This window comes from Lissotriton vulgaris, unplaced genomic scaffold, assembly GCF_964263255.1.
Source record: "Lissotriton vulgaris unplaced genomic scaffold, aLisVul1.2 SCAFFOLD_1591, whole genome shotgun sequence".
In the NCBI taxonomy this organism is placed as follows: Eukaryota; Metazoa; Chordata; class Amphibia; order Caudata; family Salamandridae; genus Lissotriton; species Lissotriton vulgaris.
Window position 1 is genome coordinate 478,524 of NW_028242271.1, and position 25,668 is coordinate 504,191.

Consider the following 25,668-nt stretch of genomic DNA (forward strand, 5'->3'; position numbering starts at 1 on the left):
GTCCAATCTTGAGACTGAGTTTTCTGGGTGTCTCTGAACAGCATCCTGTATTGTTCAGTGGTTAAACCAAACCCATCAACCAGTGTATTCTTCAAGATTTTGTAATTGTTAGCATCCTCCACCCTTGTGGTGAGGAGCTTATCTCTACCTTTACCATCAAAGGAGAGCCACAAGATAGCTGCCCACTGACTTTGGGGAACACCCTGCACAGTGCAGGCTCTCTCCAAAGCAGTAATCCATTTGTGGATGTCATCCCCTTCTTTAAAGGGGGGCACTATCTTATTCAGGTGCTTTGTATCAAAACTCCTTTCCCTATTGCTAGGTTTATTGCTGCCACCAGTGGGCTGTAGTCCACATAATTCTTGCTCTCTAGCAAGGGCAAGTCTCTCTTTGGCCAGGGCAAGTTCTTCCCTTTCAATCCTCAGTTTGATTGCCCTTTCTTCAGCTTCATACACTCTCCTCTTAGGCGAAGACATTCCTCTGTGAGAAGAGTTGAGAGAGCCATTGGTTCGAAAGGATCTGTTAGAGCCTCTTGATAGAGACCGAACTCGTCCATTCCCAATGTTAAGCTGACCTGAGAGTGGGCCCAGGAGTCCCCCAGTACCAAGCTCATGTCTGCTTAAGTTGGACCTGCTTAGTCTACTGACTTATAGCTGTCCCTTGTCTGCCTCATCCCCTGATAACTGGTCCTCATCCTCATCCTCAGCATCATCTGCTTCCTGGAGGGGATGGTCCTGGCTATCAAAGGGTCCCTGTAAGGAGGGCATACTTCCTTCTGGATTAGAAGGGTCTGGGTTACCAGCCCTACTGGCATCATAAGCCTCTAAGAGACCAATCAGAAAGGAAGTGGTGGGGTTAGACCCCTGTTTTAGTTTCCTGAGAGTACACACTTGTCTCATCTCATGGAAGCTAAGAGCAGCATATTTTGAAGTAAGGACCTGTGGAGGGTCCACTGACACAAGGGGATACTCAGAGTTTCCTCCTTTGTCTGACATGCTGATTCTAGTGTGGTGTAAGTGATGCACCTACCTACACTATGTGTTTACCTACTGATCCCTTGCTAAGAGTTGCAGCCAAGGTGTGCTAAGCCTTGAGGAGCTGCAACAGCTGGTTCAGTAGAACTCAGAGTATTCTAAGCTTAGTTATATGTACTACAGTACTTATGTGATCTTTCAACAAGATATTCTTAGGATACGTGTGGTAAAACAGCAAGCTCAAATCCCAACCGCTGCTCACCAATGTGAGAAGGTGGCCTGATATGCAGTGGTCACTATTCTAGTGAACACTATGTATCAGTCCAGCAACCCTATTGATGATTGATTGTAAGTCAACCTTATAGACCAGCTATCCTAGTAGCGTGGATACGAGCAGTCTAAGGCTAAAGACTCGAGAGGGCGTGTTAAGCCAGCTGTTATACCACACATATACCCCTTGAATACCAAGTGAAAGGACACCACACAAGTGTTATGAAAATAAACAGTTATTTATTAAAGATCACAACAGCCCTGTACTCTTTATGAGGACAGGGTACTAAGCACAAACCAAAACTCTTACAAAAATACTTAAGTTAGCACAGTATATACAAATGCCCGAGGGGCACGGAAAACCATATACTTGAAAAGTGGGATGCGAAATTACTAGCAGGTAAGTACAGTACTAATAGGCTTTGGAATCGCTAAGACTTGACTATAGAATCGTTAGATTACTTCTAGGAGACCCAGGGGACTCGGGTGCAGTGTGTGCACTCTCACGCGTGATGCGGGACAAAGTCTATGGTAGCTAGAAATTGCAAAGTTAGTGTTCTCGGGCGAACCCGACCTGGTAGGAGGAAAACGAAAGTAGATTCTGACCCTTGGATAGTGAGGCTATGCTGGGGCACCGAAATGCCGAAGTTACCTAGCCCAGGGGCTGCAGCTGCATAGGACTCAAAAGACGTCGGGAATCCTCGTTGACGGACCAGGAGCCTGGAAGAAAGAAGTTGCTGGCAGGCGACCAGTGAAGAAAGTTCGGTGGATCCAAGCCTGGATCGATGGAAGATGACACCTGAAAGCAGAGGGGACCAAGTTCGAGACTACTAGCCAGTAGTCAGTGGGCACCAGGAGGGCACCGGATGGTAGCCACCTCGACAAGGCGTGTGGGTGACGCTGGGCTCGGAGATCTCACGGACCAGGAGGCGTTGTCGGCGACCAGGAAGGAGGATCGAGCTGTCCCACGAAGATAGAAGCTGTCGGCGTCGCTGGACCCAGGATTGGGCAACAAAGCCTTGGCAAATTCAAGCCCACGCGGTGGACCTAAAATGGCGTCTGGAGTGGACCAGGAGGGTCCGGGGTGCCTCTCTTCAAGAAGGAAGCAAGGGCCAGTCTGGAGCAACCAGACCAGCAGCAGTGATGTCGTCGGGCGTCGTTCAGAAGGCCACAAGCCAGCCGGCTAGTAGCCAAACAATGCGGTGCACAGCAAACAGCAGAAGGGCCCCACGCAGATCGTGGAGATGCAGGGAGGCTGACCTTGGGTGCTGGAGCTGCGCAGGGTCTGGGCTTCTCGGACCCCAAAGCACTCACCCGTGGAGGACACGGTGGGCTTGCAGTAAAGATGTCGTGCAGTCTTGGCGATCGTCGGTCCCTCGAGGTCTCGTCGCACTCACGGTTCTCAGCTTGGCTGTAGAGGTGAGTAGAGGTCAGAGGTGCCAGGGAAGCCGGGTCTCGTCGAGCTGGGTCGTCGGATTCGTGATGAAGGACTTGCAGCAGACCGCAGTGTTCTTTAGGATGGTGCCTGCGGATGCAGGGTGACTACTCCTTAGCCACAAGGGAGAATCTTGATGAAGAAATCGTGAAGTCCTTTCGCAGAAGGTCGTGTCTTGATTCCAAAGATGATCTAATTTGAACAGGGGGCCTGCTCCCATCTTTATACTAAAAAAGGGGGCTGACCCGGTGACTAGGTCCTGCCTATGGGTGGGACTAGGTGGGGGGTGGTTACACCCCTCTGCCATGCCGGACTTCCCCAGGCCAGGGGCTGGTGTGCCCCTGGAACTGGTTCAGACCGGCCTATGCGTAGTGAGCACCGGGGTGCCACTCAGCAGTCACCTTCCTGTAAAGCCCTGCCTACCCAGGATACACAAAACCATGTCTGGGACGGTGCTAGCACCGCCCCTGACAGGAAACCCTTTGTCCAGGCTCCCCTCGCTGGAAGGACTCCCAGCTGCAGGGGGTCAGACTCGTGTCTGTGGTGGCAGCATCCATTTTGTGGAGCTGAGGCTTCAGTTAACTTTAACCGGGGTTCACAGTTACATACATGTCGTGTCCCTCTAGAAGGGTGGAATGCTAACCCCGTCGCCAGAATTGGCGAGGGGTTAGTATTCCAATTTGATGACACCTTACTCGACATGTTTTGATAAAGCAATACCAAAGTTAGCATTTAACTGCGAGGATTATAATGCACTTAAGAGTATATGGTATGCGATATCATGGAACAGCTATTAGGACTTGGTTCCGCAAGCTGCAGACAGGCTCAGCTCATGCCAGAGCACCATCTCACACGATTCCAAGCACTCTGCCTTCAGGATTGTCAAGGCCTGCCATAGGAGTGACTGATAGGAATCTGTGTGTCCATTTTAGGGTTAGGTATAGGTATACTACACCTACAGCAAAGTGTGGTTACACGACTTTGCCCCAGCTGTCATGCAGCCAGTTGTGTCAAATTTAAGAGGCCTGCCAGGGGTGGCATAATACATGCTGCAGCCCCTGGCAGCCCTGGGTACACCTATGCCCTGAGTTACAGGGTCTGATAAGGTGGCCCAGTACCAATTGGAAATGTACCTAGGGTACATGGAATCCATTTTAAAGAGAGAGCAGTAGGCCTGGGGTCCTGATTGGCAGGGCCCCAGGTCGACTATGTCAAAAACCAGCTAAAACACAGGGCAAAAAGTTGGGGGCAACCATAGTCAGGAGGTACCTTCCTACACAAAGGCACACCCAAACTCAGCGAGGATAGCCAGCATGCAGAAGCTCATTCGGAAATTTCTGCCACAACACTCTCTGCCAGCTCGAGTCTTAATGCAACTCATAGGCATTTTGGCATCCTGCATATTCATAGTCTCCCATGCCAGACTTCAAATGCGCCCATTGCAAGAATGCCTAGCACGGCAGTGGAACCAAGCTCAAGGAACACTAAAAGACCTAGTGTTGGTGGACAGTCGTGCTCACTACTCTCTGCAGTGGTGGAACCCACAAAACCTTTCCAAGGGGAGACTGTTCCAAGAGCTGGTTCCACAACTAGTACTAACAGCGGACACATCACTGACAGGCTGGGGAGCCCACCTCCTTCACTACACAGTACAAGGGCTGTGGACAAACAAACAAATGAAACTGTATATCAACCAACTAGAGTTGCTGGCACTATTCCTAGCCCTAAAAGCATTCCAAAAATACTTGTGCGGCAAGACCGTGTTGATCCGGACGGACAACATGACCGCAATGTACTATATCCAGAAACCGGGAGGAACACACTCTCCACAGCTGTCCCACTTGGCACAGAACATATGGAAGTGGGCAACTCCGAAAGACATCTTTCTCCTAGCAGAACACCTTCCAGGGAAAGACAATCAGATAGCAGACCTGCTCAGCAGGTACAGCCAACAACTGCACAAATGGGAGATTCACCCCAAAGTTCTCTAATCATTCTTCCAAAAGTGGGGTCACCCAGACATAGACCTGTTTGCCACAAAAGAAAACTGGAAACGCCAGTGCTTTGCCGCCAGGTTCCCACATCCTTGGTCACAGGGCAATGCGATATGGATGAACTGGTCAGGCAGATTTTCGTACGCTTCCCCCCAGCACCGCTGATTCCGCTGGTGGCACGCAAACTGCGGCAAGTCACTCACACTAATCCTAGTTGCTCCCACACAACGATCCTGGAGCTTTCAGTAGTTCCTTATCAAAGGCTGTGCCTCGCACCCCATCTTCTAACTCAAAACCATGGAGAAATCAGACACCCAGATCCCAATCAGATAAACCTAGCGATCTGGCTCCTGAAGTCTTAGAATTTGGATACCTTAACTTGCCTCCAGACTGCATGAACATCATTAAGGAGGCAAGACGACCAACTACGGGAACGTGCTATGCAGCTAAATGGAAGAGATTTGACATTTACTGCAACAATAACCAAATCAACCCACGCTGCTATAGCACCTTCAAAACAGGCAACACCTTTCACTGTTTAGAGTACCAGCAATCAAGGCTTTTATGGAAGGTCTTAAAAGGGTGATTCCTCCAAGACACCCTCCTTCCCCAGTCTGGAATCTAAATATAGTACTTACCAGACTTGTGGGACCTCCTTTCGAACCCCTACACTCATGCGAACTGCAATGCTTAACGTGGAAGGTGGCGTTCTTGATTGCCATTCTTGATTGCCATTACCTCACTCAAGCGAGTTACAAGCACTAACAAGCACTAACAATTCAAGAACCCTTCATGCAAGTACATGCTAACAGGGTAGTTCTTAGAACAAACCCTAAGTTTATGCCAAAGGTCATATCCAATTTCCATATTAATCAATTAATAGAACTGCCAGTGTTCTTCCAAAATCCAGTCCGTACCTGAAAGAGCCCTACACACACTGGATGTAAAGAGCTCTGCTTTATTATGTGGACAGAACGAAATCATTTAGGAAAACAAAGCAATTATTTGTTGCTTTTTTGCCACAACATAAAGGAAATCCAATATCAAAGTCAGGAATAGCCAGATGGATAGGTAAATGGATTCAAATATGTTATCAAAAGGCTAAACACACTTTAACTGGTCGTCCCCCCCCCAGGGCGCACACTACGTGAGAAATGGGGGCATCCATGATGGCTTTCCTATGAAATATTCCTCTTGAAGCCATATGTAGAGCAGCCACATGGACTACCATACATTCTCTCACAAAACACTACTGTGTAGACTTGCAAGCAAAGCTGCTGTAGGCCAGGTTGTCCTCAAAACTGCTGCAGCTGGCACAGGTAACCACCGCTAGAGGAGATACTGCTATACTGTCTATGCACAGATATGAATTCAGCAGCCCACATGCCTCGAACGGAATATGCTACTTACCAGTATGCATCTGTTCTTGGCATGTAGGGCTGCTGACATTCATATCGCCCGCCCTCCTACCCGGTGCCTGTTGCAGCATTCTCTTTTGCATGGCCATCTCTTACTTTACTATCTCCATCTCTGCCACAACGGCGAAAAACAATCTGAGGATGGAGAAGATGCCCATGCGCACTGTAGTCCAGGGGAGGAGTCACCTATCTTGTGATACTTCGAAGACTCTTCCAGGACAACAAGGTGCAATCATCCGGACCCAACACTAGGCGGCGATCTATGCACAGATATGAATGTCAGCAGCCCTACATGCCAAGAACAGATGCATACTGGTAAGTAGCATATTCCTTTCCTTGCGAATCCTTCCTTATTTTGAAGGACTGAAGTTTCCAGAATTGGCATTTCTTTAAATAACTGTTTATTTTTTACTTTGGAAAGAAATATTTAGTTTGGTTGTTGCTTGACCTTTATTTGAAAGAAAAGTAAATTAATTAAAAAATTTTTTTCATTGTTATAAAAGGCTTACCTTCAAATGTCTCAGTCTTCTGCCGAGTCCATGATTAAGTTTTATACTGTGTTCCCGATGTCACTTGCTGGAAAACAGCTGTCCATAAAGCTGGTGCCGAAATACAAAAGTATAAAAGACGTGGTAAGTCTCTCCTTTTTATTTATTTAAAACTGTATTGATACTAAAACCCCATTGAAAGATCAGCTTTTTTCTGCACCACTGTCTATATACATACGATTTTATGTATTTGTTGCATTTTACTTCGAGCCTGCCACCATTTTACTAATCTAGATTTCATTTGAGCAGAGCCTCTTGCAGGAATAGGACTCATGCCGTTGGGCACCCTGTAGCTTTCAGTGGCGAGTCTCTGGTTTGCAATAACACAGCAGGCTCGGGTCGAAGTCTTCTGTTTGTGACCACAACTTGGAGATTTGGATGTTGAGGGTTGGTTAGGCACCTTTGGTGGGCCACCCAAGGCCGTGGGGCGTTGAGTGCAGGTGTGCCTTTTAGGGCCGGATCTTCTGGTTGTGGGACATTCGGTTTGAGGCTGCAGGTGTCGGCTGGAGGCTTGAGGCAGGTCAAGGGTCACTGGATCTCTGGTCAGGATTGACGGCAAGGCCTCCTCTTGGTGTTGGGCCACTCTAACTCTGGCCGTTGTCATCTGGTGCAAAGTGGTGCAGACTTGTGGTTAACGAATCTGGAGATGCCTAGAGACTGTCTTTTCTTTTGAAGGCAGGGCAGGTCCTTAGGGTTCTTGAGGCTGCTGGCTGCAAGACACACCGGGGTTTCACTTCTGCAGGTTCGAGGTGGGGCCGGGCCAGTAGGGCTGTGGCCAACTCAGTATGCGTCGTCCTCTTAGCTTCGATATGGCTGTTTGGTCCTTTTCTTTTTCTGTTTTCTTGTCTGAGGAAGCAAGGTTCAGGGTTGCCCCTAAATACTAGAATAAGGGGCGTTACAGATAAGTAAAGGTTGGGAGCAGTGGGTCCCATTCTTGGGCAGGTACCCACCCCACCACCCCACCCCCCAATTATGCTGCACTCCAGTGGTAGGGGGCATATGCCTCACTCTGGTTGGCTTGGTCACCCCCACTCCTCCCAACCTAGGGGTGGGGTTGGCAAATGTGGGCATACCTCCCTTCCTCACTTGGTTTTCCTGCTGATTCTCTCGCCCGAAGTGGGGATCAGAACTGGTGGGAGCCACTTGCTGGAATCAGCAAAAGGCCTGGGGGTGCTCCCAAACGCAGCAAGCCTCTGAAGCTTCCCCTTCGTGGACCCTGCCTGTGCTGGGGGAGGAGGCTTGGCACCTCATCCCAGACCCTCGGGAACAGCAGGCTCTCGACCCAGGGGCGTCCAGAAACCTGCCTGGTGGTGGTAGCTAGCGAGCAGCCACTCAGCCTAGACACTAGTGTTAGGTCTTTTTTTAAGAAGCATCTCTGGTGCTATGAAAAGGCCTGCAAAGGCCTAAAAGCAGAAAGCGGGTATAATCAAAATTACACAGAAAAAAGCCATGTTTTCAAGGTCTTCGTGAATGCAAGTACATTTGTCATGCTTCTAAGATGTAGTGGGAAATCATTCCAGGCCTTATTTGCGCCAACTACAAAGCATCTGCCGCCCCAGCTCACGTCACATACAAAAGGCATCGATACCAACTTCGCTTCTGAGGAGCGCAATGATCTTTTTGGCACATACCAATGAAATTGCTGATTTAGGAACTCAGGCCCAGTTTCTTGAAGGGCTTTGAAAACCAGGCAAAAGGCTTTAAAGTGAACCAGTTTCCTAATGGGCAACCAGTGGAGCCTTCCAATATTGGCCGAGATTGAGGCATATCTAGGTATAAGAGTGAGAAATCTGGCAGCTGCGTTCTGTGAAAGTTGTAGTCTGTTCATAAGCCCTTCCTGCACATTTCTAAAAAGGCTATTGCAATAATCCAACCTGGACATGGTTAGAAAAGAAAATAGTGTTCGAGGCATGAGGGCTGCTGAATTCATATCTGTGCATAGATCGCCGCCTAGTGTTGGGTCCGGTTGATTGCACATTGTTGTCCTGGAAGAGTCTTCGAAGTATCACGAGATAGGTGGCTCCTCCCCTGGACTACAGTGCGCATGGGCATCCTCTCCATCCTCAGATTGTTTTTTTCCGCCATTGGGTTCGGATGTACTTATCTCGACTCCAGTTCCAAAACTTGTACTCTTCTACTCCTAAGGCCAGAAGGCCTTCACAGCGTCGGTATTGTATCGTTCGGTGCCTGTCCCTTTCCAGTTCTTCAATCGACGTCGAAAGAAGAGAATTTTTACGACAACACAGGCCCAGACTACATCGACGATGGAACGGACCCAGTTTAAACGGTGCCCCGTTTGTAATTCAAAATATTCCAACTTAGATGTGCACCCAGTGTGCAATACATGTTTGTCCCCCGACCACGACGAGTCAAAATGTTTCGCCTGCTCAAAGTTCCGCTCAAAGAAAACTATTAAACTTCGACGCGAGGCAGTCGGCCCAACAGTCTGCCCCAGCACCCGCGAACATCTTCGATGCCGGAGACAAGGAACTCTTCCAAGATGAGGAAGAAGACGTTCCCGAAGAAATGCCGGAACCGGCGTCGGAGCAGGACTCCCAATTTCGAGGTGGACGAGCAGACCGAGGAATACGCCCACGACCAAGACGTCGTCGAGGTAGGGGACGACTATGAGGCCATTGGGGCCGCTGATGACTACTCCAGTGGAGAGCCGAGCCCGCCCGCAGTTAAGGGGCCTATCATTAACGTTACGCCCCCTCCGGCTCCGGTCGAGGCATCGCCGAAAGGCCTTAGCCAAGATCCTTCCACACGGTCTACAGCCCCGCGTCTAAGCCAGGCTAAGACCCTTTCAAAGGAGCCATCGGTCGATTCCACGAAATCGAAACCGGTGGAGCAGAATTCGAAACCGAAACTACTCAAGATGGTGGTCGGTTCGACGTCGACACAGGCTCCCACGGAGGCTGTCGACGACCCTTCGGAGTCGAAGAAGCCCGTCTGCTCCAGGACTGGGACATCGAAGCAGGCCTCGACCAGCAAGCACGTCGCCTCGAAGGGCTCGGCGTCGACGACCAAACATGGCGAGAAGAGCAAAGGCCTTCAGTCGATAAAAAGTCTTGAGCCAAACCTCTCAGGACTCAAGGCTGTGCTTGGAAAACTGGTTGAACCCACGACCAAGGACGCCCCGAAAGTGTCGTCGACGCCCAAGGATGGAGGCGCCACGCGCCGGGAGCTCGATTCGACGCGGTCAAGCGAGCGGCCTACACAGGCGTCAAAGGCCCGAAACAGCCGCTTTAAGCTCGAAAGCTGCGGGCTCAGCGCAAATAAAGTTTGGGCTTCCGCCTACGGCCCGCCCAAAGCATCTCGAACGCCATGAAACCGCCGAGGCTTCCAAGAAGTCGAAGGTGTCCAAGTCCACGCACGAACAGGTCGTCTATCACGAGCCTTCTTATGACAACCAGGCAAAACTCTTTATGGAGTCGGGCAGGCTTACTGTCCACAAGCGGAAGATCGCGCCTGAACATCCCTTGGAAGGTTACAGGATTCCACTCAAAGAAAATGGTCTCTTCTACCTCTCCGGTTCTTTTTGAACCACTTCAGGACTATTCGCAACAAATAGCTCATTCTCCAGCACAGAGTGAGGAGGACTTGAATGCAGACTATGGCCAAATGGCCTACTCTTATCACACAGACCCTGATCAGGATGACTCGCGTCAATGGTCGATGGCAGGAGATCAAGGCGATGACCCTGATGACCCCCATACCGCTCCGGACTCCCAGTCCTACAATGTTAAACCATCTCCAACTGAGGACACCGCGGCATTTAATGCATTGATGGAGCGGGCAGCCCTAACCATGACGTCGACATGCATGCCGAACCAGTGGATGAGGATTTCTTATTTGACACCTCCACATCTGGACGCTCCACTAAGACTCTACCCATGCTTAAAGGGGTCCTCAAGCATGCGACGGACATTTTCAAGGAGCCAACCAAAGCCAGGGTTACCAACCCCCGGATTGACAAATACAGGCCTGCCCCAGTGGACCCCTCCTATATCTAAGGCCAGCTCCCCTTGGACTCCCTCGTGGTGGCTAATGCACGCAAAAGGGCTAACTCTCAATCCAGTGGTGACGCTCCCCCTCCGGACAAAGAGTCAAAGATCTTTGAAGCGTCTGGAAAGCATGTGGCAGCGCAAGCCGCTAACATTTGGAAAATAGCCAATACACAGGCCCTGTTGGCTAGATACGACAGGGCGCACTATGACACACTAGAACAGTTAGTGCAGCATATGCCTGATATGTACAGAGAAGGTGAGGAAATGGTTACACAAGAGGGGAAATTGATCTCCAATGCGTCAATCAAATGCGCACTGGACGCAGCAGACACAGCAGCAAGGGCAATTAATACTAGCGTAATGCTGCGACGCCACGCATGGCTGCGCATCTCAGGGTTTAAAGCCGAAATCCAAACTACTCTTCTCAATCAGCTGGTTAACCCGGACTTCCTGTTTGGACCGGAGGTTGACACAACTCTTGAGAAAATGAAAAAAGACACTGATGGCGAAATCCATGGGGGCTCTGCAGTCCCAGCAGTTTCGGGGCAGTTCCTTTCGTCGCTCCGGTAACAGGGGAGCAACAAGAGGACAGGCTCTACAGCATTCCCAGTACGCCAAGGGCAGCACGCAATCTACCTACACGAAAAACACCAGGGGTGGATACCGTGGGAACAGCGCCAAAGGGAGAGGACGCGGCAATAACAACGCCAGATCCTCCGCTCCCAACAAACAGGGACTTCTCGTCACTGCCCCCCGACCATCTAACACCTGTCGGGGGGAGACTCCAGCAATCTGGGAAGACATTACAACAGACAGGTGGGTGAGACAACTTATCCGGTACGGCTATTGTCTAGAACTGATTTCTTCTCCACCCCCCCCCCCCCCCCCCCCCCCCCAACATACCCCCAAGAAACCGTCCTATGTCCGCAGAGCACACGCACTTATTGCAGTAAGAAGTACTCTCCATGCTGCAAAAAGGAGCCATAGAACTCGTGCCTGTAGAAGAGCAGGGTACCGGGGTGTACTCCATGTACTTCTTGATTCCAAAAAAGGACGGGTCCCTGCGCCCCTTTCTCGACCTCAGACCCCTCAACCAATACATCCTTTCCGAGCACTTTCACATGCTAACCTTACAACAGGTCCTGCCGCTGCTCCGTCAGGGCGACTTCCTAGCCACCCTGGACCTCAAGGATGCATATTTGCACATTCCCATTCACCCAAGTCACAAAAAATATCTCAGGTTCACTATCAACAATCAGCATTACCAGTTCAAGGTTCTGCCGTTTGGGGTCACTACTGCTCCCAGGGTCTTCACCAAGTGCTTAGCGACTGTAGCAGCGCACCTTCGCAGGCACGGTGTTCATGTGTATCCCTACCTGGACGACTGGCTCGTTCAGGCCAGTTCAGCTGAACAGTGCGGCCGCGATATGTCGCGGATCATTCACCTCCTACATAGTCTGGGGTTCTCACTCAACTACGCGAAGTCTCACCTGCAGCCAGCCCATGTGCAACAGTACCTAGGGGCAACACTAAACACCCAGACGGCCACAGCGCAGCCGAACCCTGCCAGGGTCAACAGCATGCAGCTGCTCATTCGGAGGTTCAAACCTCAGCGATCCCTCCCAGCGCAGGTGTTCATGCAACTGATCGGTATGATGGCATCCTGCATATTCATAGTCCCGCACGCGAGACTGCACACGCGTCCCCTTCAAGAATGCTTAGCCCGACAGTAGAACCAGGCTCATGGCCATCTAAAAGAGCTAGTGTTGGTGACCGGTCGTGCTTACAACTCTCTGCATTGGTGGAATCCACAAAACCTTTGCAGGGGACGACCGTTCCAAGAGCATGTTCCACAGATAGTGCTAACGACTAACGCTTCTCTCCAGGCTTGGGGAGCGCATGTTCTCCATCTCACAGTGCAGGGACTCTGGACGTCACAACAGCAGAAGATGCACATCAATGTGTTGGAGCTGATGGCAATCTTCATGGCACTGAAGGCATTCAAGTTGCACCTGTGCAACAAGGTCGTATTAGTCCGGACGGACAACATGACCGCCATGTATTACATCCAGAAGCAGGGAGGCGTGCACTCCCCGCAGCTGTCTCACCTAGCCCAGAGCATGTGGAAGTGGGCCATTCAGAGGAACATCTTCCTCATGGCGGAGCATCTCCCGGGTGTCGACAACCAGATGGCGGACCTGCTCAGCTGGCACAGTCATCAGATGCACGAGTGGGAGATCCACCCGTCAGTACTCCATCCATACTTCCAGCTGTGGGGTCATCCAGACATCGACCTCTTCGCCACAAGCGAGAACGTAAAATGCCCAAACTTCGCCGCCAGGTTCCCACACCCGCAGTCTCAGGGCAATGCGATATGGATGAACTGGTCAGGCAGATTTGCGTACGCTATTCCGCCAGCCCCCTCATACCTCTTGTGGCGCGCAAACTGCGACAGCACTCCATGATGCTCATCCTGGTTTCTCCAATGTGGGCTCGGCAAGCTTGGTACACCACGTTCCTAGAACTTTCAGTGGTGCCTCACCAGCGCCTGCGCCTCACTCCCAGCCTCCTCACTCAGAGCCATGGCGACATTCAGCACCCAGATACCCAACAGTTGAACCTTGCGATTTGGCTCCTGAAGTCATAGAGTTTGGATACCTGAACTTGCCTCCTGAGTGTATGAACATCATCAAGGAGGCAAGACGACCCACTACCAGGGCCTGCTATGCAGCCAAATGGAAGCGGTTTGTTATTTACTGCTCCCACAATGACATTAATCCGTTGGACGCATCTACGCAAAACATCATGTTACTTATTGCATCTGTACCGATGCAACCTGGCATACAGTTCAATCAGGATCCATTTGGCGGCCATAGCCGCTTACCTTCAAAACAGGCAGCACCTTTCCGTTTTCAGGGTGCCTGCCATTAAAGCCTTTTTGGAAGGACTTAAGAGAGTAATCCCTCCCAGACACCCTCCTTCACCATTCTGGAACCTAAATATCGTTCTCACCAGACTCATGGGGCCACCCTTTGAGCCACTCTATTCCTGTGAAATACAGTTTCTTACCTGGAAGGTGGCCTTCCTAATAGCTATTGCATCGCTGCGGAGGGTCAGTGAGCTGCAAGCCCTCACAATTCAAGAACCCTACCTGCAAATTCATGCAAATAGGGTGGTGCTTCGCACCAACCCTAAATTCATGCCAAAGGTGGTTTCGCAGTTCCACATAGAACTGCCAGTTTTCTTTCCTAACCCTGAATCAGTGGCAGACAGAGCACGGCACACCTTAGATGTCAAAAGGGCTCTCCTGTATTACATCGACAGGACAAAAGACTTTTGAAAAACTAAACAGCTGTTCGTTGCCTTCTCTCCACAACATAAGGGCAACCCCATCTCCAAGTCGGGTATAGCCAGGTGGATTGTTAAATGCATCCAAATCTGTTATCAAAAGGCTAAGCGCACGTTAACAGTTCCCCCTAGAGCGCATTCCACACGCAAGTTGGGGGCTTCGATGGCTTTCCTGGGCAACATTCCTCTAGATGATATAAGTAGAGCAGCCACATGGACCACCATACATACATTTACCAAACACTACTGCGTAGATGTACACTCCAAACAGCAAGCTGCTGTAGGACAGGCTGTTCTCAGAACTCTTTCAGACTGCTGCAGCTGGCACAGGCACCCGCCGGTAAGGAGGTAACAGCTATTTATTCTATGCACAGATATGAATTCAGCAGCCCTCATGCCTCAAACGGATATGCTACTTACCAGTATGCATCTGTTCTTGGCATGAAGGGCTGCTGACATTCATATCGCCCACCCTCCTCCCCGGTGCCTGTCGCAGCCGTAGCTCTCAGAATCATTTTCAGGCATGGTCATCACTTTCAGTATTACACTCCATCTCTGCCACAATGGCGAAAAACAATCTGAGGATGGATAGGATGCCCATGCGCACTGTAGTCCAGGGGAGGAGCCACCTATCTCGTGATACTTCGACTCTTCCAGGACAACAATGTGCAATCATCCGGACCCAACACTAGGCGGTATCTATGCACAGATATGAATGTCAGCAGCCCTTCATGCCAAGAACAGATGCATACTGGTAAGTAGCATATTCATTTCGGACTTTCTTTGGGCAGGAATGGTATTACTTTTTTGCAGGAGCTAAGGACATACAATGTGGATGAGACCACCGCATTCACTTGATCCCTAAGGCTGAGCCTGTTGTGTATCCAGACCCCCAGAACCCAGTGTATCCGGCCAGCAATCGGGGATCCTGAAGCTGGGGTCATTGCTGAAAACCACAACCTCTGTTTTCCCGGAGTTGAGTTTAAGGCAATTTCGGACCATCCAAATTCCCACAGCTGTCATACAGTCACGAAACCGTGAAGCTGTTCCCAACATCTTTCCAGGTATCAACGACACCACAATTTGGGTGTTGTCCGTGTAGGATGTCAGACTAAAGATGAAGGATTCAATTAGTGGAGCCAGCGACGAAACATAGATGTTTTGTCGCTGGCTCCACTACCTCCACCTCCCTGAACTTATCTCCCCCTCCCTGCGGCAAGAACATCTCCTACTCTATCTCCCCCCCCCCACTCTCACTCCCCATTACCCCCACTCTCCCAACTAGTCTCTCAGAACACACCACCTCCCTTACCTTATCCCCTCCCTCCCCCCATTCTCAGCCCCCACTACCTTACCTGCACTCCCACCATCTCCAGCCTACATTCATCCCCCAACTCACCTTCGCTGCCTCCCACCAACACCCTCACCTATGCCACCAACCTCCCCCCTACCTCATCCATACTTGCACCCCCAAACTCTCTCACCTGCCGAATGCCATCCCACTTACTATTACCGCAGAGCCCTGCACTAACGCTAGCGCACCCCTCCCCCCCCCCGCCCCTCCCTCTCCTCCTCCAGTTCCCTGTTTTACTTTCTCATCCCCAACACCATCCCCAATCCAACTCTGGACATGATTATGTCCACCCTCCTCCAAGTCAAAGATCTTCACACCATCAAAGAACTTCTCTTCATACACCCCAGACACCCCCTACTCACCACCACTTCCTCGCCCAACAAGTCCCCTACGCTCCCCACAGACCCTTTCACTCAAAACTCCCCGCATTGGCCCTCTATCCCCACTCGCAATCACACCAACCGCTCCGACGCGCCCTTAATCCCCTTTCGGACCACGACATACACACCCTCCTCTGCTCATACGTCCCAGGTCCCTTAAACCACTCAACCACCACACACCTCCCCATACCCATGATTCTCTCAAATCCCCTTATGCCACCCACACAAAGCAACCGAAGTTCCGTCCCCAATAACCTCAGAAAAGTCCCCTTCTCTCTAGAACACTCGACCACCCTTCTCACCCCCAGACTCAAATGCATCCTACTCGACTGCAGATCGGCCCCTAGACATTCCTCTGACATCGCAGATCTCATCATAACAATGGACCTTGACCTAGCCATTCTGACTGAAACCTGGCTAACTGAATCCTCTACACCTATAATGGACATTCTAGTCCCCCCCAACTACCACATCATTAGACTCGACAGGACCGGCAGGACGGGCGGGGAATCACATGCATTTTTAGGAGCAACCTCTGTTACTAAAGTCACCTCCCCCACCTCCTGTGAACTCATCTGCCTCGATCACCAGCGAGGACAAACCTGTATGCTCTTTACATGTCATCTACCACCCGCCCGGGGACAACCTCACCTTCACCCAACAACTCATGGACACGATTTCATCCAATGCTGGACGGCAGAACACTCAAATCTACCTGGGTGACTTCAATCTCCACTGGAACGATCAGAATGGCGCAGTGGTGAATAGTCTCAACTTTCCTTAATGCGCTTGACCTCACCCAAATCTGCAACAGCCCGACACATGACAAAGGCTCTATTCTCGACCTTATCGCCAAAGAGGACTCTACCCAACTGGGGGCAATCCAACCCTGTGGCTGGTCAGACCACCACATTATCACATTCTTCATCAACGAAAAAGTTAAACTTAACCCGCCTCAAACCACCAAATCCAAGATCTGGAAAAGGGACCTGAAGAAACTTAACCCCAACTCCTTGCCTTCACACACCTGCAGTCTCCTCCTTCCCCCTTCTGGCGCCTCTGACGTACAATCTCTGACCGACCTCTACTTCGACTCCATGACCTCAATCAACGAAGCCGCCCCCCTGCAACGAAAGAGTCTCCACCAAGAACTCGAACCCATGGTATGATGGTAGACTCAATGAAGACAGGCGTGCCATGCGAATGGCAGAGCGCACCTGGAGATCAGACCCCTCAGCACTGCACCTTAAAACTCTTAAGAATAGGAGAAATGCCTACTTTAGGAAAATCAAACGCTCGAAATCTGACTTCTTCAGCCTCCAGCTTGACCAAGCAAAAAACCGACCAAGAAAGCTGTTCGAACTAGTCAAAACTCAAACCAAGGAACAACCTCTACAATCAAACAGCACAACAAGCGATATACCATCCTTTGAAGACTTTTCTGCTTCCTTTAAGCTAAAGACTGATAATATAAGAAGTGATCTCCTCAATAATGTAATCCGATACTCCAGCCCCATCAGCATAACTACCACTCAACTTAAAAACAACGCGGCATGGTCATCCTTCGACACCTACTCTGAAGAAGCAATTCACAAACTGCTCGGCACCTTGAAACCCTCTAATCACCTCACAGACCCCTTACCTGCTAATGCTGTAAAAGACTTCACCCCCCTGCTCCTCCCACTCTAGACTAAAATCATTAACGGTTCCCTGCAACAAGGACTCCTCCCGGACTCCCTCAAGGTAGGGCGTGTCACGCCTATACTCAAGAAACCTACAGCTGACCCTGCTGACCTAAACAATTACCGCCCTATCACCAATATCCCCACCCTGGCCAAACTGCTGGAAAAATGTGTACAACTCCAACTGACAAAGCACATTGATCAGTTTGACCTTCTCAACCCTCATCAATCAGGCTTTCGAGCAAGACATAGTACGGAAATGGCTATGATGCACATAATTGATGACGCCCTCCAAATCCTTGATCACAACAATTCCTGCCTCCTCATCCTACTTGATCTGTCCTCAGCATTTGACACTGTCAAACATCAGAATCTACTGCAGCTGTTAAATACCAGAATGGGTTTATCCGTGACTGTTCTCAAATGGTTCACTTCCTTCCTACATAACCGGTCTCAGAAATTCAAGATCAACAACGTGTTGTCCTCATCTGTGCCTGTAACATTAGGCGTTCCACAAGGATCTTCCCTATCCCCCACATTGTTCAACCGAGTCATGGAACCACTCACCACCTTGCTTCAAGCATCTAATGTACACTTTCACATGTACGCCGATGACACTCCACTCTACCTCAAACTACATTCCCCGGAAGACATCAAGCTTCTGAACTCCACGCTCCGAAACACCCAATCATGGTTGGCCGACAATCACCTCAAACTAAATGCTCTGAAAACTGAGTTCCTTCTGATCTCACCTCCTGCGAAAATGGCCATCACCCAAACCTGGCTCAAGCACCTAACTGCACTCAATGTCCAACCCACCATCCTGGACTCCGCGAAATCCTTAGGCATCACACTTGACGCCAATCTCAACATGCAGCAGCACATTAGCAAAGCAACTAAAGGAGCTAATTTCCAAATCAACACTTTGAGGAAACTTAAACCCTTCTTCCCAGCTAAGGACTTCCAAACTGCTGTACAAGCCCTCGTCATCCCACGCATAGACTACGGAATTGTGGCTCTCAGCAGACTCCCCTTAACAACCGCACCCCTAAGAGCCTCCTTGAATGCTGCAGCGAGACTTATCACTGAATCAAGGAAACATTTGCATATATCCCGTGACCTAAAATCCCTGAACTGGCTGCCGGTTGAAGCCAGAATACAGCTGAAAATCGCCTGTATGACACACTTGGCCGTACACCACAAGTCACCCGACTACCTCACTCAAAAGCTGACTATATCAGGAGGCTCGAGATCCAATAGAAGCACAAAAAATCTCCTCCTGAAACCTCGAAGATTCAGGAAGGAAAAAACATACAAACGCTCCTTCTCGGGAATGGCAACCAGGACTCCTCCACTGCATTTTTTAAGAAGGAGGTAAAAGCCATCCTTATGGCTAAATTCACCTGAACTCTATTTTTATTTGATCGAAGACTTTGCACAGCTTTTGTATTATTGGTTATCTGATTGTCTTTTTGTATTATATTTTTATCTGATTGCTATCCTATTTTGCTATTCACTTACTACTGACTAGAATATTGTACCCAATAGTTTGTTTAATCACCCTCTTGTTTCCCCTACCTCTTGTTTACTGTAAAGCGCTCTATCTGCAAAGATCTTGTTCGCGCTATATAAAACGTTGAAAATAAAATAGTGTCGAGCTCATGGATGACCCTTGAGGGACTCCACACGTGTTTGGCCGGAACCCAGGTCACACTTCATCAAAGCACATCAGCAGGTTTGCAAAAAGTGGTAGCACCCGTGCAAAGAGAGGGCACTTTATTACATCTTGGTACTGTAGGAAGGTGGACATCTGACTATGGTTAGCCCCAACTTTTTGCCTAGTGTTTAGATGGTTTTCGACTTAGTTGTCCTGGGACCCTGCTATTCAGGACCCCAGGCCTTTTGCTCTCTGTTAAAATGGACTCCATGTACTCTAGTTGCATTTACCAATTGGTATTGGGTCACTCTTATAAGTCCTTGTACAGTGCACCATAGGTAGCCAGGGCATAAGTGCACCCAAGGCCTACCTGGGGCTGCAAACACTGGGAAAGGCTTGGGCCCTGTCCCTGACCGGCCTGGGCCACTCTAATACAATAAACAAAACAAGAGCCGGGCAGATAACGTTTTGTGAGGTAATGCACAACCTAGTATAAACAATTGCTAGGCTGGACAACGATAAGTGTTGAGTCACTTTTTGTATTTTATAAAAGATTATAAGCAGAATTTTTTAAGCATCAAAAGATACACCACAACATTTGCAAAGATTCACAAATACATTGAATACACCAAAAACAATGAATCAAAATCAAATATACAACACATAGACAATTGTGATAAACCTTAAGTGTGGACAACTGTACAATGCCTCAACTAAATCCATCATTGGGGCACCAATCCTGAATGAAAATTGTACAAGTGGACTAACAGGTGAAATACTAGCCTACTTGTTTCAACCACCACAGAATACACAGAGAATTTTGTCGAACGGTGCTGAAAATAGGAGACATACAAAAACTAAACAGCAGTGTAGAAGTGTGTGAAATTTATTCCTATTACGCCCTAGTTATTTGGTCTCTTGGTGGTGCTTGACGTCGACGCATTTCGAACCCAGTGACGATTATCGGGTTCTCCTCAGGACATGGACTGGGGGGTCGTTGTCACTGTGAATTAATTGAAAAAAAGGGGGGGGGTTTCAATGGTGAGCTGTGAAACATCTACTCCTCACTGATTCACAAACACTCTAAAAATATAAAGGTACCTTCTTTCCGGGGGGTTGGATCACTCCCTGTGGGGTAGATGGTAAACAAACCTCGGTTACACTCGGTCCCTTAAAGACCGTCTGAACTGCACTATTAGATTAAAAATTGACACATACCTCAATGTTGAAAACACTCGTAAATGATGGGGGTGCCGGCGCACCTGTGTTATACTGTTTACAAGTTAGACCACCTAAAAAGTAAGAAGACTTCTTAATACCGCCCTAGACTTTTCTACATTAGATGGAAGATTTATGAGGCGTGTAGAATCCTACCTTCGTTTTTCGGCTTGTGGGTCTTTACTACGTGCGTAGGGAAAGCGGCAGCCGCCGCGCTGCTTAGACAGCTAATAAAATGTAGAACGGGTGTTTTAGAAAATTGTCATTGAGCGCCCGCTCGCTGCAAACAAGGTTCAGCAGGGAACTTACTTCTCTAGAGATGAACTGGAGCGCTGCGACCGGCACCCGCTTGGCTCAAAACGATTCTGAGAAACAACTCGGAGCCTTGGGGGCGTGTTTACATGTATTTACCTACGACCAAATCCAGGTGTATTGTGGGATATGTAGTTGACTTTTACAAAGAAGATGCGTGAATGAAGTGCAGAAAGTGTCTCTACTCGAACTGTGTACGCGAAGAGGAAGTTATTCCCTCGTGTTGTTGGGTGATGCGCACTACGGACACATAAGCTGCAACAAGCGAACGCAGACAATCGCCACGGACAAACTGATTACAAATTGCTGAATTAATTTAGATCGTTCAGTCCCGACATGGCGGTATTACATTTTAAAATGAGGTAGGCCTCTTTTTGTGCGAGACGCACGTCCGGATCCCCACCTGCCCCTGGGATGTTCTTGATACTTGCTAGGATTGTCCATTTGATGTCATTGGCTGAATGTTCATTCCTCAGAAAATGGGACACCAAAGGTGCTGTCAAGACTTTGTTGTTAATCCTAGATCTATGCTGGATAATGCGTTGACGCACTTCTTGGGTGGTTTTGCCTATATAGACCTGTCCACACAGGCACGTGATGGCATATACTGCATATTTTGTTTTACAGTTTGTAAAGTCATCGTGTCGCCAGTATTTTTTGCCATCTGTGAAGAGGGTACCTTCCGTCGTCAGATTGCACACAGAGCATGTGCCACACTTGTGATGTCCTTTTACTGGGCCCACATTGAAAAGGGTGCCTTGTACTTCTCTTCTGATTTTCCCTCGAGTGGACGAGATCTGCTGTCCAATGCTTCGGTTCTTTTTAAGTGCAAACAAAGGTTTGCCAATGTCAGGTAGAATTTCTTCGACCAGGTGCCAATTGCTCCGGATGATTTTCTGTACCGGGGTGGTGTGGGGTCCAAAGGTGGATACACATACCAATCTACACCAGAAGGTCTCAAGTCCACACTCTTCCAGAAAAAAACTGATAAGAACAATTCCTTACATTATGCAAGTTTCCACCCCAAAAGTTTAAAGAACAATCTCCCCTACGGTCAATATCTTAGGGTGAGACGGAACTGTTCCAGAACGGAAGATTTCATCACCCATGGTGAGGCACTAACCGACAAACTGAAGGCAAGAGGCTATCCAGCCAAACTTTTGAAACACTCCATGCAGAGGGCAAGATGGACACCCCGGGAACACCTCTTACAGAAGCGAGAAAAACCACAAGTCGAAAGGATGGTATGTGTATCCACCTTTGGACCCCACACCACCCCGGTACAGAAAATCATCCGGAGCAATTGGCACCTGGTCGAAGAAATTCTACCTGACATTGGCAAACCTTTGTTTGCACTTAAAGAGAACCGAAGCATTGGACAGCAGATCTCGTCCACTCGAGGGAAAATCAGAAGAGAAGTACAAGGCACCCTTTTCAATATGGGCCCAGTAAAAGGACATCACAAGTGTGGCACATGCTCTGTGTGCAATCTGACGACGGAAGGTACCCTCTTCACAGATGGCAAAAAATACTGGCGACGCGATGACTTTACAAACTGTAAAACAAAATATGCAGTATATGCCATCACGTGCCCGTGTGGACAGGTCTTTATAGGCAAAACCACCCAAGAAGTGCGTCAACGCATTATCCAGCATAGATCTAGGATTAACAACAAAGTCTTGACAGCACCTTTGGTGTCCCATTTTCTGAGGAATGAACATTCAGCCAATGACATCAAATGGACAATCCTAGCAAGTATCAAGAACATCCCAGGGGCAGGTGGGGACCCGGACGTGTGTCTCGCACAAAAAGAGGCCTACCTCATTTTAAAATTTAATACCGCCATGTCGGGACTGAACGATCTAAATTAATTCAGCAATTTGTAATCAGTTTGTCCGTTGCGATTGTCTGCGTTCGCTTGTTGCAGCTTATGTGTCCGTAGTGCGCATCACCCAACAACACGAGGGAATAACTTCCTCTTCGCGTACACAGTTCGAGTAGAGACCCTTTCTGCACTTCATTCACGCATCTTCTTTGTAAAAGTCAACTACATATCCCACAATACACCTGGATTTGGTCGTAGGTAAATACATGTAGACACGCCCCCAAGGCTCCGAGTTGTTTCTCAGAATCGTTTTGAGCCAAGCGGGTGCCGGTCGCAGCGCTCCAGTTCATCTCTAGAGAAGTAAGTTCCCTGCTGAACCTTGTTTGCAGCGAGCGGGCGCTCAATGACAATTTTCTAAAACACCCGTTCTACATTTTTTTTAGCTGTCTAAGCAGCGCGGCGGCTGCCGCTTTCCCTACGCGCGTAGTAAAGACCCACAAGCCGAAAAACGAAGGTAGGATTCTACACGCCTCATAAATCTTCCATCTAATGTAGAAAAGTCTAGGGCGGTATTAAGAAGTCTTCTTACTTCTTTTAGGTGATCTAACTTGTAAACAGTATAACATAGGTGCGCCGGCACCCCCATAATTTACGAGTGTTTTCAACATTAAGGTATGTGTCAATTTTTAATCTAATAGTGCAGTTCAGACAGTCTTTAAGGGACTGAGTGTAACCGAGGTTTGTTTACCATCTACCCCACAGGGAGTGATCCAACCCCCCGGAAAGAAGGTACCTTTATATTTTTAGAGAGTTTGTGAATCAGTGAGGAGTAGATGTTTCACAGCTCACCATTGAAACCCCCCCCCTTTTTTTCAATTAATTCACAGTGACAACGACCCCCCCAGTCCATGTCCTGAGGAGAACCCGATAATCGTCACTGGGTTTGAAACGCGTCTACGTCAAGCACCACCAAGAGACCAAATAACTAGGGCGTAATAGGAATAAATTTCACACACTTCTACACTGCTGTTTAGTTTTTGTGTGTCTCCTATTTACAGCACCGTGCGACAAAATTCTCTGTGTATTCTGTGGTGGTTGAAACAAGTAGGCTAGTATTTCACCTGTTAGTCCACTTGTACAATTTTCATTCAGGGTTGGTGCCCCAATGATAGATTTAGTTGAGGCATTGTACAGTTGTCCACACTTAATGTTTATCACAATTGTCTATGTGTTGTATATTTGATTTTGATTCATTGTTTTTGGTGTATTCAATGTATTTGTGAATCTTTGCAAATGTTGTGGTGTATCTTTTGATGCTTAAAAAATTCTGCTTATAATCTTTTATAAAATACAAAAAGTGACTCAACACTTATCGTTGTCCAGCCTAGCAATTGTTTATACTAGGTTGTGCATTACCTCACAAAACGTTATCTGCCCGGCTCTTGTTTTGTTTATTGTACCTGGGGCTGCAGCATGTATTATGCCACCCCTGGCTGGCCATCTAAACAGACACAACTGGCTTGTAACACAGCTGGGGCATGGTGGTGTAATCACCCTTTGCTGTAGATATAGTATACCGATATCTAACTCAAAATGGACACATATATTCCTATAAGTCACTCCTATGGCAGGCCTTATCAATCCTGAAGGCAGAGTGCTTGGAAATATGTGAGATGGTGCTCTAACATGAGCTGAGCCTGTCTGCAGCTTTCGGAACCATGTCCTTTAGCTGTTTCCATGATAGTGCCATACCATATACTCTTAACTGTATTATAATCCTCGCGGTTATTGCTAACTTTCATCATGGCTACACTGATGACTGAAGTTTGATATCAAACTTCTCAGCACATTAAACCCACACTGATGCCAGTGTGGGATTTAATGTAAAATGCACTGCAGAGGGCATCTTAGAGATGCCCCCTGAAACCTAAGCTACAATCTACGTCTTGTCTGAGAAGCTGCCTAGGCTGCCAAACAGCAGACATGTTGCTGGACCCCCTGGGTGGAGAGCCCCCGCTCTCCTGGGCCTGCAACAAAGCACATCCTGGGCGAGGTGCTAGGTCTCCTCCCCAGGAAGCTTCGAAGGCATGCCAACTTTGTGAGCTTCTCCAGACCACCTGCTGTACTCCGCAACTGGCCCCCACCAGTTCGGACCCCCACTTTGGCGGGAAGACTGGCGGGAAACCCTACGTCCGGAAAGAGGGTGTCCCACATGTGCCAACTCCACCCCTCAGGTGGGAGAGACTAGGTGAAGCACGACTCCGGGCTACCACTATCTTGAGGAAGGGGAGCCCTACCCACTCACAGCTAGGTTCCTGCCCCCTCCCACAGCAGAGGAGCAGGTTAGCGGGTGTACCCACCCCAGGACAGGGTCCTATTCGTCCCTGCCCTCACCCTACCTGTAACACTCTTAAATGTAGTATTTAGGGGCACCCTGTACCTTCCTTCCTCAGATCCTGAATCTGAAACAAGAAAGAAGACCAAGAAGACGACCTGCTGTGCGACAGAGGCCCTCTTAGAGATGCCCTCTGAAACTTGGCCTACACCCAGTGACCTGACTGATTGGCTGCCTAGGCTGCCACCACTAGACCTGTTTCTGGACCCCTGGGTCGAGAGCTTGCTGCTCTTTGGGGCCTGTAACAATGCACTTCCTGGGACAAGGTGCCAAGCCTCCTCCCCCAGGTTGGACAGGGTTCACGAAGGAGAAGCTTCAAAGACATGCCGCCTTTGTGAGCTTCTCCATACCATTTGCTGCTTTCAGCAACTGGTCCCACTGGTTCTACCCCCCATTTTGAACCTTCCTTCCTCAGATCCAGCAACCACAAGAAAAAGACGAAAAGCTGTGCAGAAACAAACAAGAGCATGACTCCCACTGACTTGGCCCCAGCCCTGCAGGCCGGCCTCCCCTCGAACCTGCTCCTGCGAAACCCTGGCGTGTCCAGCAGCCAGCAACCTCAAAAACCTCCGGAGGACCTACATTCATTCACTTTTCAAGCTGTTTTTCCCTTATTCACCGGAAATGTTTGAACTGCAGCTTCTGGTGCCAGCCAGAAACCGCGAATCCAGCCCACTCTGCACCCGCTGAGCCCGACCCAAGTTTGAGTGGAAAAAAAGCATGAAGGGACCTCCCCCTGCTATCCTGACTCGAGATCTGGCAACCCCTGACCTGCCTCAAGACTCCAGACGCCGCCTGCAGCCTCAATCCAGAGGACCACCCCTACCGCAACCAGAGCAGGTAAGAAA

At 49.1% G+C, this 25,668-nt stretch overlaps 1 protein-coding gene across 1 annotated transcript in view; it reads left to right on the plus strand.

The window, feature by feature from the left end:
* Positions 1-25,668, plus strand: part of LOC147669012 (zinc finger protein 638-like) — a 472,920-nt gene that overhangs the window by 425,019 nt on the left and 22,233 nt on the right. The window contains exon 14 of the mRNA XM_086948283.1: positions 6,595-6,723. Coding sequence (XP_086804409.1) covers positions 6,595-6,723 — 129 coding nt within the window. The remainder of the gene's footprint in view (positions 1-6,594; positions 6,724-25,668) is intronic.